This window comes from Mchenga conophoros, linkage group LG14, assembly GCF_057382185.1.
Source record: "Mchenga conophoros isolate Kocher_MC1m ecotype Shallow Benthic linkage group LG14, M_conophoros_male_GT1.1, whole genome shotgun sequence".
NCBI classification, from domain to species: domain Eukaryota; kingdom Metazoa; phylum Chordata; class Actinopteri; order Cichliformes; family Cichlidae; genus Mchenga; species Mchenga conophoros.
Window position 1 is genome coordinate 6618730 of NC_140539.1, and position 17908 is coordinate 6636637.

General features: G+C 41.4%; 1 protein-coding gene across 4 annotated transcripts in view; it reads left to right on the forward strand.

The window, feature by feature from the left end:
* LOC146559162 (unconventional myosin-Ic-like) overlaps positions 1-17908 on the forward strand; it is a 63526-nt gene that overhangs the window by 38053 nt on the left and 7565 nt on the right. For all 4 annotated transcript variants that reach the window (XM_085244936.1, XM_085244938.1, XM_085244939.1 and 1 more), the window contains 17 exons: positions 4586-4741; positions 5326-5441; positions 6986-7184; positions 7607-7687; positions 7959-8138; positions 9078-9176; positions 9711-9821; positions 10935-11006; positions 11201-11320; positions 12438-12511; positions 12699-12804; positions 13899-13979; positions 14700-14791; positions 14936-15030; positions 16517-16563; positions 16644-16724; positions 17237-17342. In XM_085244936.1, the coding sequence (XP_085101062.1) occupies positions 4586-4741; positions 5326-5441; positions 6986-7184; positions 7607-7687; positions 7959-8138; positions 9078-9176; positions 9711-9821; positions 10935-11006; positions 11201-11320; positions 12438-12511; positions 12699-12804; positions 13899-13979; positions 14700-14791; positions 14936-15030; positions 16517-16563; positions 16644-16724; positions 17237-17342 (1816 nt within the window). The remainder of the gene's footprint in view (positions 1-4585; positions 4742-5325; positions 5442-6985; positions 7185-7606; positions 7688-7958; positions 8139-9077; positions 9177-9710; positions 9822-10934; positions 11007-11200; positions 11321-12437; positions 12512-12698; positions 12805-13898; positions 13980-14699; positions 14792-14935; positions 15031-16516; positions 16564-16643; positions 16725-17236; positions 17343-17908) is intronic.

Sequence of the window (17908 nt, forward strand, 5' to 3'; positions counted from 1 at the left end):
AGAGGTGACAATGTATAGAGGAGGAAGAGGAGGGGAGAGGTGAGGAAATAAGGCTCTGGTTTCTGTCCCAGGCATCACAATTATTGGACGCTGTTGTAATGAAACATGGCTCCTTTAATGTAAATGAATGTCAGTACTGCTGCTCTTAACAGTGATTTAAGCCATTCCCACATGGAATATTCCCCTGTGTTTGGTCTGAACACCCGCTGCCTGCTGAGTCTTTCCCAGGAAAAATCCTCCAAGCAGGAAGTTTGTCTCCAGCTGTAGTAACAGCAGTGTGTTTGGATGAAGAAAACTAAGAAGTTAATTGTTCATCATAACAGCAATCAGACAGTTTTATTTTTTACCAGAAAACCCAAACTGGGAACTCAAAGTACCACGCTTATTTGACGTTACAGGTGGGAAGTGCAGCATAAAACAACTCAGCAATGACTGACAACAGAGAATGCCACAGTATATATGCACACTCACACACTCCCAGCTGCAGTTTCTTTGTTTTTTGAACACATGTGTCAAACAATAGGTCACCAGAGCTCAGGGATGTATAGGTTCCAGTTACCACACTCACAAGGTCACATATGTACACATGGTTGTGTCAATAAATCACAATGATACCCAGAGGTGTAGGCCGGAGTCACATGACCTGTCCTGGAATCATGAATTCTTGATCCATTAATGGACTTTACCTTCTGCAAAGAAAATTAAAGTGTTGTGTAAATCAGATCAAATGGATGCACTTTGTCATATTGGCAAGCACAAGTAAAGTCGCAGGACACCATCACATTCAGACATGAGAAAAGTGCGTAAGGTTTAACTTTGCTCAGTTTAGACGATCCACTATATTTAACTTGTTCCTTTTTAATATCCTTAATTAAGTGAAGCACCACTGCACTTTATCCTCACAGCCTTTCACAAAGTCTACGAGGCAGGCCGTTATAGCCGATTCACTTCCACAAATCCTGAGTGTACCATTACTATTGGATAATATAGCCAGACCTGCTCTGATGTTTGCCTGTATGGGTGTGTCCTAATATCTAAGGTCCTGCTCTTCTGTACAGATGTTTCTACTCAACAATTAGGCCGGAGTGGGGAGCTCCAGGGCCATATAGCCTTTTTGGTTTGCAGCTTGTGTGTGTGTGTGTGTGTGTGTGTGTGTGTGTGTGTGTGTGTGTGTGTGTGTGTGTGTACACTCCTGTTTTGTGGAGACGAGGATATTTTTGGCGATTTGGCCTTTAACTTTCACTTTTGTTTGATGATCACCTTTTTTGTGTTTCTTTTCTTTCAAAGTTGATAGAAGCTTGCCCGTCTCCTTTAGTTTAATAATTATTAAGAAAAACTATTTTGTTAAATCCCCGTGGACATTTTAGGGCAAGTAACTCCCACTATCAAATTAATAAACGCATCACGTTCACTTTAGCGTTTGTGTCTTTGTGTCTCACTATAGTAAATGCAGCTTTAAGGCAAATCAAACCTCAAGAGTGGAGAAAAGATGCTGACAGAACAACAACAGTGAGGGAAATATTCAAATGAAAATGGATGTGTTTAAGCATGTAGGAAGGGAAGGAAAAGAGATACATATCCAATTTAGAGATATTTGTTAACTGCCATGTATAACATGATTAGATTACGTGTACTACATTGCTTTTCCATAAGCGTCAAGTTTCACCTCTCAAGTTTTGACTCAAAATTAGACTTCAAAATGAAGACCAGTTAGTCTAACAGCAAGACATCTTAGATCATAACAAACATTAAAATCCCAAATCAAGACCAACCAGTCCTAAGTTTATTCTCAATTTAAGGGGCAGAGTCAAATCCCACCCCAACCAACAGGTTTCAAGTTAAAGAGCATACACATAACGGGCAATGCTCGCTAATGTTATTAATTTATAGAAACCTGCGTGGTGCTACTTTTGTGTTTACAGACTTGGAACAAGGTCCACACCAGCATCCCATGACTGAAGCTCCTGGGACATTACCACTCTGCTTTGAAAGCAGGGATCAAACATATTAATGCATACTTGTGTGAAATTCAAACTCTGTGTGCGTGTGTGCTGCAGTGATTTAATGGGTTGTTGAAATGTGTGGAATTTCAGGGAGGATTGCTAACTTTCCCTCACAGTTTAAATGGAGTGATGGAGAAGGACTGGAGTCATAACCTCGCATTTCTCATCTCCTCTCTCCTCGTTTTGTTTCTCTCCTCTGTGTTTTTCCCTCTGGTCTCACCTAGCACTAATTAATATATCCTCTCCTCCCTCCACCCTCAGCTTCCCTATCTGTCTCCAGTTCTTCTTTGTGATCTCCTGGGGGCTGAAGACTGCTGTGCTACATAACACAACAACAACACCTGCTGTACTGTGTGTGTGTGTGTGTGTGTGTGTGTGTGTGTGTGTGTGTGTGTGTGTTCTCTCATTGCGTTTGCACTGGCCACCTTTGCCTCTGCCCTAAGAAAGAAGTTATTCAGAGTTTGCTTCAGTCCGACTCCGTAAACATGGATCTCAGTAACTTTCGCAATCTTATGCGCAAAACTCAAACATCTATTTTAGAAAATGGCTTCCTGGTCAAAGGCGTTGATGAACTTAAACATGTAAGTGTTCAATTTAAATTCAGGTCTGACTCTTAAGTTAGCCTCCGTGTTTTTGAATATGTGAAACCTGGGTGTGACTTTGCCCACTTTGGTTAGAGTGATAACTTTGTACAGCCCTGCTCCTGGCGTTCTCTCTAATTCTTTAGGGGTAGTTGAAGCTCTTTGAAGCTTTTCTACAGGAAGTTCTGGATGATGTACAAGCAGACACTTGGTTGTGTTTTGCAGCATGTGTTGGAATAAATTGGAGGTCTGTGAGTGGCTTGTAAACTTCAAACAGTGTTTCTCAGCATCGGCCTGAATGTTTTCTGCTGTAGGCTTCAAGCTGTGAGGGGGGCTTGGGATTTTCTCCTAGAGGTTGTAATGGTTATAATTCTGCACCTGTTTCCACATGTTTGCTGCTCTTTATGTTGTATTATTATTATTATTATGTTTTTAAACATAATTTTTGACTGTTTCACAAAAAAAACCCGTATATTTAGACGTCACACTTAAAAACTGATTCACTTGATTTTGATTTTACTTTTTGTGGAATAAACAATAAATCAATCATAAAATAGCTGTTAGATTAAGGATTAATTGACATAATAACTCCTTCGTTTGTTTTGGAGAGCTAATCAGAGACCAGAAATGTCAGAGACTGCAGTACTGCAATCTTTTTTTTTTTTTTATTACCTCTGCCATGGAGGTCCTTTTTTTGTTTGTGTTTGCTTGAGTGTCATTTTGTCTGTAAACACCATAGCTTGAAAAGTTGTGAATAAAACTTTTTATGGGTGGAGAGTTGGGTCGTGTTAACAATCCATTAAAATTTAGCTTGCATCCACCAACTTGCATCCACTAGGTCAACCTAATAACAAAAGGCCTTATAACTTAGAAACTGATTCTTACAACTGTGCTGTGTAAGGTATAGAAGGTACTGTATAAAGATTTAAAATGTCTTGTTATATTCTCCTGCAAGATCAATAGATTAAGGTCTACGTGACAGTAATGCTATATAGAGATACTTATTATTTGGATAACAGGATTAACTTGTGTTTAAAAACATCTTACTTGATATTCATTACTAAACATTGAAACTAATGTGATAAACGCTGACCTGATTGTTACACATGTGGTATAGCCATACTCAGAATGATGTCGGGTATATTAAAATGGGCAAATAATGAAAGCCCACACTTGTTTTTACTGCACTGCAGATTTCTTAAAGTACCTTTTAAAAAGTACAAAAGTCAATATATAGAAAATGCGATACTCTCCGCTTCAAAGTAAATTGTTGCCCAGAGAGTGAGCTGGCTCGGTGAAGGTGTGCGCTCTCCCAGTGCTTCTTGTTTTGTTTTATTTTTTTAGATCTGCACAGTAACCTGGAACATCTCATTTTGAGATTCAAGTGGGAGTGTTAGCAGGACTTGTAATCTGCTGTCAATATAGAGAAAATGTGGAAGTTAATAACTATTTAAAATGTGTCATAAAACTGAATTTGAACAAAATTCATACCAGCAAATCAGACCTTTTAGAAATATGACAAATTGTTAGTGGATCTCTAATAATAAGCAGTGAGCTATAAATATCTGTTGAATGTGAGTAAGATTAGCCAGCACACCACAGAAGGCCAAGCCCCGTTGTACAAGGAAAACATCAAAGACTACTGAATGAAGAGTTTTATTTGCTTCAGTAAATGGAGCCACAATGAGTGGCTTCAAGGCCAGCCAGCATGCTGCAGTATTCGGCACTTCCATAAAACAAACACAATCTTTTGGATGCAACACGTTTGAGTTTCAGGAGGAATGTCATTGTGTCTTGGTGCTGCTCTACCTCGTGTTTTTGGTTGCTGCTTCCCTTCAGTCCTCTCAGTCCTCCCCTAATGAAGCTGGATCATGCTTGCGTGCTGTAGAGTTTCTGTTTCTCCTTGCGTGGGACTGGCAGATTGTGGTTTATAAAGTGTTACTCTGTTTCGGTATGTTCATTCACTAACCACACCTCCTCCCTTTTTCTCTGCTCCTGTAGGTGGTGGCTAGTGACGGGGTGCGGGCTATGATGGAGTCGGCCCTGACAGCCAGAGACCGGGTGGGCGTGCAGGACTTTGTCCTGCTGGAGAACTACACCAGTGAGGCAGCCTTCATAGAGAACCTACGCAAACGCTTCAAAGAGAACCTTATCTATGTGAGTGGGCGTGGGGACATGGACATGTGTACTGCTATCATAAAGATAGTGACCTGTGTCCCAGCACTCTTCATAAGGATTTATTTTACATTTTAAATTATGAGTTCCTGTAATATATTACTTATTTAAATATTTATTCTAAGCCTGATGTAACTGTGTGAAAATGACCTCACTGCTGTCAAACAGAGCAGTGAGCCATGAGCCTTGTTTCTCTTTTGTGTGGACCTCTGAGGTTTGTTTGTTTTTCTTTTTCGTTTTTCTTTTTTTTTTTTTTAAAGCAGTATTATGTTGCACTTGGAAGAGGACAGACCTCTGAATGATGCAGAGATTATTTAGATTATTTATTTTTACCTCTGTCCACAAGCCAGCAAAGGAAAAATAATGTTGGGCATTGAGTTCTGAATTAAAAGCTCACAGCATGCTTGCCCAGGGTAAGACATGCAGTTAAGATGTCCATGTGTCCCTGATAAAGCTATGGTGTGATTCTCATCACACAATACACACTCAGGATCCTACTAACAAAGTGGTAGTAGTAAAAGTCCATCATTTTCATGTAATGTGACCTCACGTTTCCTTTTCCTTAGACATACATTGGTTCAGTGCTGGTGTCGGTTAACCCCTACAAAGACCTGGAGATCTATACCAAGAACCACATGGAGCGATACCGTGGGGTCAACTTCTACGAGGTCTCACCACACATGTAAGTAATGTCAGCGTCGGTCGATCTGACAGTGCACAGCTCAGACTGATTCAGCATGGGCTGGGTCTGAAGACTGCATTTGAGGTGCAATGTTGCATCCAAACTTTCATGGGTGCATTTTAGGCAGTCGGGGAGAAACGTGATGTTAGCTTACGACCTCCTCATTTTGAAACCTCAGGACCATAGTATTCAGTCTTCAATGGTAGTCACACTGTTGGAGGGCTACAGACTGAAATCAGAAAGCTTCCAGAAGTAGCACCCTTGTTCTTTGACTGCAGTTTTGTTGATAGTGACTGTACCATGGTTTGTTGTTGGCTTTGTTGTTTCAACTATTATGACATGGACGGTGCTGTCGGAATGAGGTGTTAACTTTATGACTGACTCTTAGGTAGCCCACGGCCTACCATCATAACAAATAGTGTTTTGCTCATCTTTGCTCCTGTGATGTGAAAGGCCTATGTTTGTGTGCCTGTCTGTAAATCCTGGATTATATAAATAATATCTTTGAGTGAAAGCTTGGGGGGAGGATTCCGTGCTGTTAGGTGAATCACATTTCTGAAACACTGACTGCACCATTCATGGTGGACAGTATGTTTACTGTGGTCATGTTTTTGCTCCTACAGCCTAAAAGAGGGAATTTGTTGAAGCTTCGTGAGGTTTTTTCCTGTCGATGACATAACGGCGTTCCAAATATTGCCGCAGAGCATGTGGGAATATTTTCTCTAAGTGCCAATCTTGCAGAGTCAACTAGCTTATAATGCTATGAAAGCCTGTCTGTCCTTGTATGAGTTAAAGTTTGTTTGAAAGGTTGCCACAGAAATGGTCAGAGAAACAATGCCGAGCATTATAAAGGCTCCCAGTGGCATCATCGAAACATTTGGCGAGCTTTCTCTCTCTGCTGTAACCACTGCTAGTTTTTTCTTTTTTCTCCCAACTCTCTCACCTTAAACACTCGAGCATGTGGGTAAATGTTTTCTCGGCCCCTGAGTGGAAAGAAAGATGTGCTTTGGCAAAGAGTTGTGGAAAGTAAAGTAAGCAAATGATGGTACCAGAGAGAGGGAATTCCTCTGACCTGAAGCTGACCTCTACAGTATAACTCAACGTATGCATACAAAATGATGTCACGGGGCTGTTTTCTTAATATTTCCAAATAAGCTGAAACAACATGGCAGTGGTGATAGCAGCACAGGGCTGACAGGCTATACTGTAAGTGAAACAGGCTGTTTTCCACTCTGGCCTTTCTGCTTCACACGGGTAGTCTTCTATCTTTCCATGCTCACATGCCATGAGGCGCTGTCATATGTCACATTCCTAACGCAAGTTTTCCAAGTTATCCCAGCACAGCATTTTTTTTTCATCATCATGACTGAACAGTAATCATGTGTTTAATTTTATTTGCATTTCACCTCTTGATCTGCCCTCTTTTTTTTTCTTTTTTTTTTAAAGAGTAAAATCGTCTTTAAAAATATTTATCATTGGTAATCATAACTATTGAAACTGTAATTTACAGTCATGATGAATTTATTTCTGCTCCACTCCTCCAGCTATGCAGTGGCAGACAACTCATACCGCTCCATGAGGACGGAGGGGAAGGACCAGTGCATTCTGATCTCAGGGGAGAGCGGTGCCGGGAAGACTGAGGCGTCCAAGAAGATCCTGCAGTACTATGCTGTCACCTGTCCAGCCAGCGAGCAGGTGCAGACGGTGAAGGACCGCCTGCTGCAGTCCAATCCTGTGCTCGAGGTGAGACATTGTGCCATTTTGGCTAAAAATAATGGCCAAAAATATTTTTTCTTAATTTTGAATAACTTAATTAATGATGGTGTGTTTAGATAAAAACCTTTATTTTGGAGGATGAAGGCAGTCCACAAGCACCGGAGCTTTCATGAGCGCTTGTTTAGGTGTCTCTATGTCTCAGCCAGATGTGTTCCAGATGTCTTTAAGTGTGTGTGCATGCCCTGTACCCTGTAATCTGTGCTACTGTCCTAGACAGACACCGCAGGGAGTCTAATGGCTGCGGCTTTCTCCTTCCTTTCCTGCTTTTTCCTCGTCTGTCAACCCGTCCTTATCACACTTGTTCTCTCCATTTTTCTGTTATCTCTACCTCTTTAATCTATCAATCATCGCTCTGCTCCTTATCCCACTCCACTCTGTCCTCCTTCCAGGCTTTCGGCAATGCCAAGACGTTGCGTAATGACAACTCGAGCCGCTTTGGCAAGTACATGGACATTCAGTTTGACTTCAAGGTGAGCACATCACGGTGATTTATACTGACAGCTACTTTAAGCAGTGCAGCAAGTAGAATCTCAAATGTAGCTGCTGTATTTCGACACTCGAGCATGAGAATCGATTAATGCATTATTTTTAAAAGAAACATAAAATATGAAAAATATGAAAATCCCCATGGAACCTGCATGTTAATATCAACCCCAAATCACACCTCAGTACCCCAGCCTCACCCTCTCCGCCTCCTCCCCTTCGTCCCCCCTCCCTCTCTGGCCTTTGTTCCGTCGGCAGGGAGCCCCAGTGGGAGGTCACATCATCAACTATCTGCTGGAGAAGTCGCGTGTGGTCCACCAGAACCACGGGGAGAGAAACTTCCACATTTTCTACCAGTTGATCGAAGGGGGAGAGGAAGACCTTCTCAGACACCTGGGCCTGGAGAGGAACCCGCAGCAGTACCAGTACCTGATCAAAGTAAGAACGTAGTACCTGAACTCGTGTTTGTGGTGCAGCTCATCTGAGTTTTTATTGAGCATCTTATCATCATGGATGTGATCATAATCCTTAGTGTTAGCAGTGTTAGTGCTGTCCATTCATGTATTCTAACTTGGTCTTTTTGGAAACTACAGTCAAAAAGAGTCCATCAGAAAAATTGCTATGCAGCTCCTCCTATGTGAAAATGCTTAAAAGCAGCTGCGTGTGTGTGTGTGTGTGTGTGTGTGTGTGTGTGTGTGTGTGTGTGTATTATCTCATGACCAAACAGCACTAGCTTCAACATAGCTTGGCTGCTTTAAAGCAGTGAGGACAGCAGAGGAATGACAAGTACAGTTCCTAAACTGTGGGTTGGGGTTTTTTTGAGGGGTGTCTAGGATAGTAATCAACATGTTAAAAAAGAAAGGTTGCTATTAATCATAAAATAGAAGTGTTTGGTTTGGCTAATAAGACTGCATGCTACCTGCTCAGGAGGAACTGCTTTCTCACAATTGGATGGGAAGAGAAACATTGCTGATGAATAACTGGTTTGTAAAGATTCACTCTCTCTCTCTGCGACCTGCCAGAAACCACTGGCCTGCACTGTGTGCTTGTCCTAATGGGAGCTTGGCTAATAGCCTCACGGTACAAGGTGCGGAGGGGTCCTCAGGGGAGCGGTCTGCCTTTAAGGCACTAGCTGAACTCTCCCCCTCCCAGCAGCTACCGAGCAGAGCACCTCACATTTGTGTTTGTCTAAATAGGTGTTTAGCTCACATATAAGTAGGTGTTTACTTTACCTGTAAACAGCAATTTGCACATTAGCTGCTTTGTAGGGTTTGCTGGACATATTTAATAAAGGGGATGAAAAGCTAAAACTGACTGTAAATAAGCAGCATGTTTAAAGTGCTTTAGGTCGTTCACATGTTTTTCTTCTTTCCACAGGGAAACTGTCCCAAAGTGAGCTCCATCAACGATCGCAGTGACTGGAAGGTAGTGAGGAAAGCCTTGACTGTGATTGGCTTCAGTGAGAACGAGGTGGAGGTGAGGACGAAGGCCACGCTGGCACGTATTTAGTTTTGTAGGAACATATAAGTTTAGCATGGATAATCCAGTGTGCATTAATGCCCATGGAACAGTTTTTACTACAGGCTGTGCTGCAAACACTGAACTGTGTGTGCCTGAGGGGGTTGTTTCTGCTACTCTGTGGGCGTTTGTTGCTGAGAGTGTTTGTGTGATTTGTGTGTGTGTGTGTGTGTGTGGCTGTTATTCTAAAGTGAGATGTTTCTTGAGCTCAGCGTGGGAGTCTTCCTACATGTTCGTGAGCCTGGGCTCGCCTCCAAAGCTCTTTGAGATCCCACACTGCTCATAAAGTGAAGAACAGGTGTGAGAGTGTGTGTGTGCAGCTCCGGTTTGATACTTGGATTCCTGTTCTCTCCGGATCTTAACTTTAATCAAAGCAGCTCGTATCAGTCTCATAAAGATAGCCTCGGTAGTAACTTCAGGTTAATCTTATCACGCCACAACCCTTTGTTCTTCTCCTTTTTTCTCACTCCTGTTCCCTCCGTCTCTGCGTAGGAGCTGCTGAACATAATCGCCAGCGTTCTCCATCTCGGCAATGTGCAGTACGGCGGAGAAGACAGCAATGCCTGCATCACCTCTGACATACAGATAAAGTACCTGGCCAGGGTAAGACAATGTTAGGATCACGAACACACTCAGCGCCACATAAAAGCAACAGGGCTTTTAGTTTTCAGACAAGTCCCTCATGGAAAGCAGAACAAAAGTGAAAACAGAAGGATTGAGTGTCACATATAAGGTATCCTGTATGAGGCAGACAAATTGCACATTTCTTTTCACTTCAAGCAAACTTTGACAAACATCTATTGAGCTGCTTTAGGTAATAATTTTCAGCAGTCTGCCGAGAACGTTAATAGCTATTCAAACTGTCCTATTCACTTGATAACTGCTTGTGCCTCCACACAGGCAGCAGTCAAGGCTGAATGCAGTCTGCTTCCAGACCATTCATCTGTCCCTTCTTCTTATGTTTAAATTTAACATAAACCTTAACTTAGATTCAACGTTGTTTTGTTTTGTGTTATGGGGTCAAAGGTTAAAAGTCCCTGTAACACGTCCGTCTCACTTTGTTAGTGCTGCCTTTTGGGGGTTTGAAAACATTCTGTGAAAAAGGTTGATTTGGACTGAGATGAGCTGGTTTGGTAACGGCGATCTGTCAAAACATTTTGTGCCATATAACGTTCACGTGCATATGAGGGAACATTTTCACACAAGGCGAGATTTTGGTTATAAAAGGTCAAAGTTCACCTTTTGCCCCAAAAGGCTGATTCTGTTCATCTGGACGTAGCGTTTTCAGTGCGAGAAACGTTTCGTCACCCATCCAAGTGACTTTTTCGGACTCTACATGTTCCTAACATGTAGAGTTGAATTCAGTATTATTGTCTAAGTGTCTGAATTCAGTGTTTCTCACAACTATATTTCTGCTGCTTACTAAATGTTTTCTAATCGGGTATTGCCCAAAAAAAATAAACTGCCCTCACTTCTTCTGGCAGGTTAGAGCTGACTTTGTGGAAATATGGGCCCCGCTCTTTAATTTGTCAAGCATGCGATATGATCCTATCATTACTTTCCACAGAGAAGGCTCTCATTCATGCCTTTAGTCTTCCAGTTAGACCAGGAGTCAGACCTAATGTGCAGATACCAGAGCAGTGCGTCACTGCCGACCAGCAAGATGTCTGTGTGTGTCACCGTGTAGCTTCCTAACGCTGCCGTGCTTTTTTCCAGTTGTTAGGAGTGAATGTGTCGGTGCTGACGGAGGCGCTCACACACAAGAAGATCATTGCAAAGGGAGAGGAGGTGGGTTTGGATACACACTCTCATTGTGCGATAAGCATTTGTTTACAAAGCCTTCCTGTGTGTGTAATGTCTGCTCTAATACAGTGATTTGTCTAACTGTCCCTGCTGAGCCCCGTGTAACTCTGGTTTTGTCAGTCTTTGCTTGTCTGCACTTGTCTCTCACCTTCCTGTCTCTCTGTGTGTTTCATCATCAGCTGATGAGCCCGCTGAACCTCGAGCAGGCATCGTCAGCCCGGGACGCTTTAGCCAAAGCCGTGTATGGACGCACCTTCACCTGGCTAGTTAACAAGATCAACGCGTCGCTGACATACACGGTATACACACTCATACATACAGTTGATAATGTTTTCAGTTCACCGTACTTTTCTGTTTAACCTGGAGTCAGTTACTACATCTGCCACACTGATTACTGTAGCACAGAGCACATCAGTGTCCCTGTATTGTTACGGCACAGCTCCACCTTGTGGGCACAGTCTTGTATCATGTCCTGTAGTACCTTACTGGTAACAACTTGAACACAAATAGATTCAAATTAAAAGAATTTATAAAATCTGTTTTTGTTCCTGTTTTTTGCCCAAAATGTTTCAACGAAGACCATGAAGCTTTAAAGTTTAAATCTTAACCTGTGATTTTCCTTAATAAAATGTGTTTATTGATAAATTTATAAAGCTACCCTTAGTTTAACTGCACCAAAAATTAAAAATGTATAGACAAAGTTTCAAGCCATATCAAAAAGCGCACTAATAACGGCCATCATACATGCTGGACGCTGCACATGTTCATATACATTGAGTGCATTTCTTATTTCTATAGTTTCACATTTGTCATGAATATACACTTTTTTTTTTATATTATCACACCTGTTACGTGAAATAATCCCATTTTCAAAAAAGAAAGAAAGAAAAGAAACTCTACCAGTTTTAGCTTGTTTTCTATTCCCATAAATGTAACTTTTATGTTTTCTTTAATTCTTTTATCCTCAAGAATTAATCCATCTAATATGAACCATTACCTTTAAATCTCGAGGCTTAAAAACAAACTTATTATAGTGCAGAAAACAAGAGGTAGACGTCTGTTTTTTTATTTTTTTTAGCCAGTGAAAGAGAGTAGCTAACATACTTGGTTTTAAATTAAGTTTAGAGTCTTCCTCTAAATTCATTACTTTACAAATTCTTTTCCAACCTCTCAGTACATTAATGCCATAGCAGTTATCTATCTTAATGTTTTATTTCTGCAGAATATTATTCAATCCAGTTATTATATAAATGCTAGCACTGGTCTGATTTACTGTATTGCTCAACCTCATTGGTAGTATTGTTCTGAGCAGCATAACAGCAGTTTCTTTAGATGATGAAATGGTGTTTATTGTATGCTGGGACTTTCCTTTTCCTGTATATTACAAATGCGTTTTTTGTTTGTTTTTTCTAACAGAGCGACTCTTCCAAGAATTACAGTGTCATTGGTCTGCTGGATATCTATGGCTTTGAGGTCTTCCAGCACAACAGGTACAACTACCCCCAAATTAGCCAATGAATCCTTTTCCCCTTTTTGTGTGCTAAAAAACTTAGATGAACTCATTTGGATGTGTTCCACTTCCATTGTCGTCTACTCTGTGAACAGTGTGACATAATAAACTAGAATCAACATGTCTCCTTGCTTTGTCTTATCTGTCTCGTTTGTTGCATGTGTCAGCTTTGAGCAGTTCTGCATCAACTATTGTAACGAGAAGCTGCAGCAGCTCTTCATCGAGCTCACCCTGAAGTCGGAGCAGGACGAGTACGAGGCCGAAGGCATCACGGTCAGACACTGCTCTCTGTCTCAGTGCCCATACACCTGCTGTGATCGACCTGTTGTCATATGTAGTTTCCCATTAAAAGTACCATGTGTTCCTCAGGTCTGGTTTCAGAAAGCTTAGACAGTGATGGCCGTGGACCTTTTCCATATGTAAAAAACCTGCTGTTTGCTTGTTCAGCTGCAGCAAATGTACATGTAGAATTTTTTTCTCTTTTTTTTAAAAATTTTGTGCAGGGGTTTCCCTACTCTGTGCACCGCTCTGCTCATGCTTTAAAGATTTCTTATTTACTTTTTCCACAGTTTGTTTTCATCAGTGGGTCAGTGAGAGTTCAGGCTCTGCAAAGAGCTCCTAATGCAATTGTGTCTGCAGTTTTCCAAAGTAAAGCCGATAATTGAATTCACTGTTCTGCTTTTTTCCCCCTCAGAGTCTAAACTCAAAGTAATTTAGAGAAAGTGCACATATTTTTAGAAGATGCAGACCCATTAGAAATGAAGCCCTCTTATTGGTTGAGGTGAGGGAGGTGGGGGCCTTTTATTTACAGATTAAAAATTTCAACCTCTTAAGAAGATTACATGTCAAAACAGGTCTGCACTGAAAGATGTTTCAAGATGCTGACTGTTCTCCTCACTTACTCTTATTCTCCTCATTTATATTCATTGAATTTTGATTTTGTTTGGCCCTTCAGAACAAGAGCATCTTGTTTTCATTCTAATGTAAATGTCTGTGTGGTCAGAGAGCAAACAAGTTGTGGGAGAAGCTTGGATTCTCTTCTCAAAGAGTCCATTCTTATCTGATATCTCTGGCTCTCCCCCTCTCTCTCTGCCGTCTCAGTGGAAATAGTTTGACTGTGCTAACAGGTAACAGGACCTGCAACCACCACACTCAGCCTGGGGTGCACTGTGATTTTGATTCTTGTGCTTTCAAGTTGTTTTGTGTCTTGGTCTTATCAATTTCTGGTGGCAGCTCAGATTTTAATGAGAAAAAAATCTATTAATGATTTCTTTTTCCTATCTGTGCAGCAGATCGTTGAGCTGCTCAGCAATCAGTCATTTTTTTTCTCTTAATGATCTCTAACCATAACTTTTGTGCATTTCCAGTGGGAGCCAGTGCAGTACTTCAACAACAAGATAATCTGTGACCTGGTGGAGGAGAAGTTTAAAGGCATCATCTCCATTCTGGTGAGGAGATATGCTAGTCCCTCTCACTTATTGCTTATGTGGTCTAGAAGCAGAAATATTTAAAGAATCTATGGGTGAGCATATTAAAAAGAATAGTCTTTAGTGGAACATATCAGACAAACAGGAATAATCCATGCATAGACAAGCACATAGACTTTTGTCTCCAGCTTCTTATTTAGTGCGTAGGCCTGAGAGTGACAGTCGAAGCAAAAACTAAAAATGTAAAATCGGGGGGGGAAAAAAACAAACAAAGATGTGGTGAATTTGGTTGAAAAGTGACAGAACACTTCAGTCTGCAAGCTCCTCAGACAACAGCAGATTCAAACCACAAACCTCTTCCTGCAAGGCGAGCGCTGCTAACCACTGCGCACTGTGGGTCCAGTGTTGGCTGTTCAGTGACTGCTATAAAGAAGCTCACCATGTATCATCTATATTTAGATATGTTACTATATGAATGAATCAAACTTATTTTTTGTGTTTAGAGACATTTTAGGGAGAAAATCAAACATATACCCAAAGATTAAGAGGAAAGTTATGATTTTAAAATGTGAAAGGGAGATGTTCCTGCTTACCTCAGTGAAAATTACACCTTTTGTTAGACAAGTGAACAAGACCTTTTGTACCTGACCTTTAATACACAGGACACAACAGGCAAGTGTGACAGCCAAACTCTGAGAGTTTGTACTCACAATATTTGACCTCTCTGTTCATGTGTCACAGGATGAGGAGTGTCTGAGGCCCGGAGATGCCAGTGACTTGACCTTCCTAGAGAAGCTGGAGGACACCGTGGGCGGACACGCACACTTTGTCACGTTAGTTTGATATTCTCTCTTCTCATCCACAGCTTATACAGTGTGATCTCACATAAAGTTCAGCTTGTCAGACTTTGAACTATTAAATGTATCCAGTTTATTTCCTGGTAAATCCACGTTGTTTGTTTGTGTTCTTCCCTGCAGTCACAAACTGGCAGATGCAAAGACCCGGAAGGTAATGGGCCGTGATGAATTCAGACTGCTGCATTACGCTGGGGAGGTTAACTACAATGTCAACGGTGTGTGTGTGTGTGTGTGTATTTATATATATATATATGTATATGTGTGTGGTTGTGTTGATGTGAGAGTGTACTGCTGTGAACAGTGTCAACATCAAAGTAGTGCTTCTTTTTTCTAAGTGGAAAAAAACAGCCAAGGACAGCATGACCTCGTGCCGTTGCATGTTTGTTATTGTGGTGAATTTGGCAAAGCAGTCAGGCATGTCAGACTCCTTTCCAGTACTAAATACCAGTACTGTTTGATAATACTCCCAGTAAATGGTAAAAGCTCTGAGCAGACTTACAGAAGCTCTAATACTTCACATAACAAAATCACATACATCAGGCCTGTTCTTGCACAGTTTGTTTGTAGCAGTGATGTGACGGATTTTTTTTATAAAGTTATATAAATAATCCAGTTTCTGACCATCTTCTTGACATTCAAACGTAACAAGTAGCAATTTTGAACCCTTATTCTTAATGTTGCCCTGGGTCAACATTTCAGAAGCAACAAGCTAGTTAGCCACAAATGCACTGTGTGAAAGTACTTCTTATGAAAATCCTGCTTACTTCTTATGAACCTTGCTTGAAAAAGGTTAATTCACCAATTTGGAAGGCTCACCTTAACAGAGAAAGCATACAGTTAGTAGTTACGTTATCCGTCAAATTAACCTGTAGTAGTAGTAAGTACATTTAGATACAACTCTAAATATATCGGCTTTATTTGCTATTAAGCAAGCTGTTAAAGATAACCTATTCTGTTCACATTTTTAAACTTTAATTCAGTAACTTTGCATAATTCACAGTCCAAAATTATCCTTACGTATTTGCTTATCCCAGGACTTCATGCAGCCTTTTAGTTTAACGTCTGACTGAAACAAGACAACGTTCTTGTGACTGGATGCCCCTCACTAACAAAGTATTTGAATAGCAGTTGGCTGGGGCCTGACCATATTAGAGGTATCCACTTTGAATAATGTAACGCTGAGCCAAGAGTAGAAAGAAGCATCAGCCCGAACCCTAAGTTTCAGTGACTACTTGTACCTACACTGATCTTGAGCTGTTTGCCGTGGTTAAAATGAGCATTTACATTACATTACATTGTAACAGGGTCATATATGAAAGGAAATGAGGAAAAGTCACATAGATCCGCTTTAAGACCACTTTGAAAGATCCTCAATTGAACTTGTTACAGCTGGAAAATCAGAAAATAAAATTTTTATTTAGTGTGGTATAAAATCAAATTCAGTATTAGAAAACTCTTCAGTCTGTCTAAATTGAAAATGTACCACTGTTTGTTTGATTTTTTTTTTATTAGTATTATTATTGTTTTAGCTCGCTTGCTGCATTGGGAGTTTTTCCCTTTGAAGGAAGACCAAGAAATAATCGGAGAATCTGGATTTTTTTTCTCTCACACATTTGAAGAAGAGAAAGTCAGAGCAGTGGGCCAGTGATGAGTGTTAATGTGAGGTATTGCATTTTCACATCTGACTCTTTCTCCTTTCAGGATTTTTGGACAAGAACAACGACCTGCTCTTCAGGAACCTAAAAGAGGTGAGACAGAGTTTAAGCGAACCATTTTCTTTCCCAGAGTTGACGTTCAGGCTAAACGTACCCTGCGTGTGTGTCTGCAGGTCATGTGTATGTCAGAGAACAAGATCCTGACGCAGTGCTTTAACAGGGAAGAGCTGAGTGACAAGAAGCGTCCTGATACGGTGAGATACCTCAGTGTCCATCTGTGCCTCCCTGCTTCAATTTCTGAGGTTTCCTGAGGTCTGCCGTGTTTTTCCTTGTTTGCGTCCCAGCATACTTTCCCACAGCAAAACAAACAGTGGTGTGTTTCCCCTCTCCAGTGCTGAGTGGGCGGTCTGATGGGGATTCTCTGTGGCTACCCACTCACTGAGGAATTCCCTGACACTTGTATGTCCTCCATGCACGCTCACTCACACAGGACCTGTCACAGGCTGGCGGGTTAAGAGTCCCAGTACTCCACACTGGGCCCAGTGTTCAGTGTCAGCTGGGCTTGCCGTCACATCGCCGCCCCCTGCTGACGTTGCTCTTCTTAGCTCATCCTCTCTGTCACCAGGCTTCAGTTTGCTCTTCTCCTCGTCACTTTTTATCTTCTTAAGTCTTTGCTCCATTTGCCACCCAGCGTCCTCTTGCCTTCATCTCTCTATCCCCTGCTAACCACCTCTCATTCATCATATTTCTGTGTCTGCCCCTCCAGGCAGCCACCCAGTTCAAAGCCAGTCTGGCGAAACTCATGGAGATCCTGATGTCCAAGGAGCCGTCGTACGTGCGCTGTATCAAGCCCAATGACTCCAAGCAGTCAGGTATGGTTTCAAGTCCTTTTTCTGTTAATGTAGTGCAGAACACGATAGAACGCATTCTTTCAAATGTTGTTGTTAAATGTTTGAATCGATTGTTCGCCTCATTCGGTGACAGCTAATGGATCACGATTTCATAATGATCTCATATCCATCATCAGTCTAAAGAGCTTGGAAAGAAAAGCGTCTGGACTTCTTTAAGTTGCTTGAAAACGTTTCACCTCTCATCTGTTCAGTTCAGTTCTGAACTGAAGAAGCTTCTTGGATGAGAAGTCCAGACGCTTTTCTTTCCAAGCTCCTTAGACTACGATGAACCTTCACAGACACATCCATCATCAGTTTTTCCTTCTAGTCTTTGCTTTTTTTCAATGCAAAATCTAACTACGGAACAATACTTTCCCCACAAACACAGCATAAATAATAAATCCAGGGCACAACAAAGAGTATAAGTGTGAGGCCAGGAAAGCGAGGAAGACAGTGAGGTGACACATAGGTGTCAGATGTTGAGTAAATTGGGAGCATTTATGTCTGTTTGTGTGTACCTGCATACGCCCGACCCTCTCTCACATATT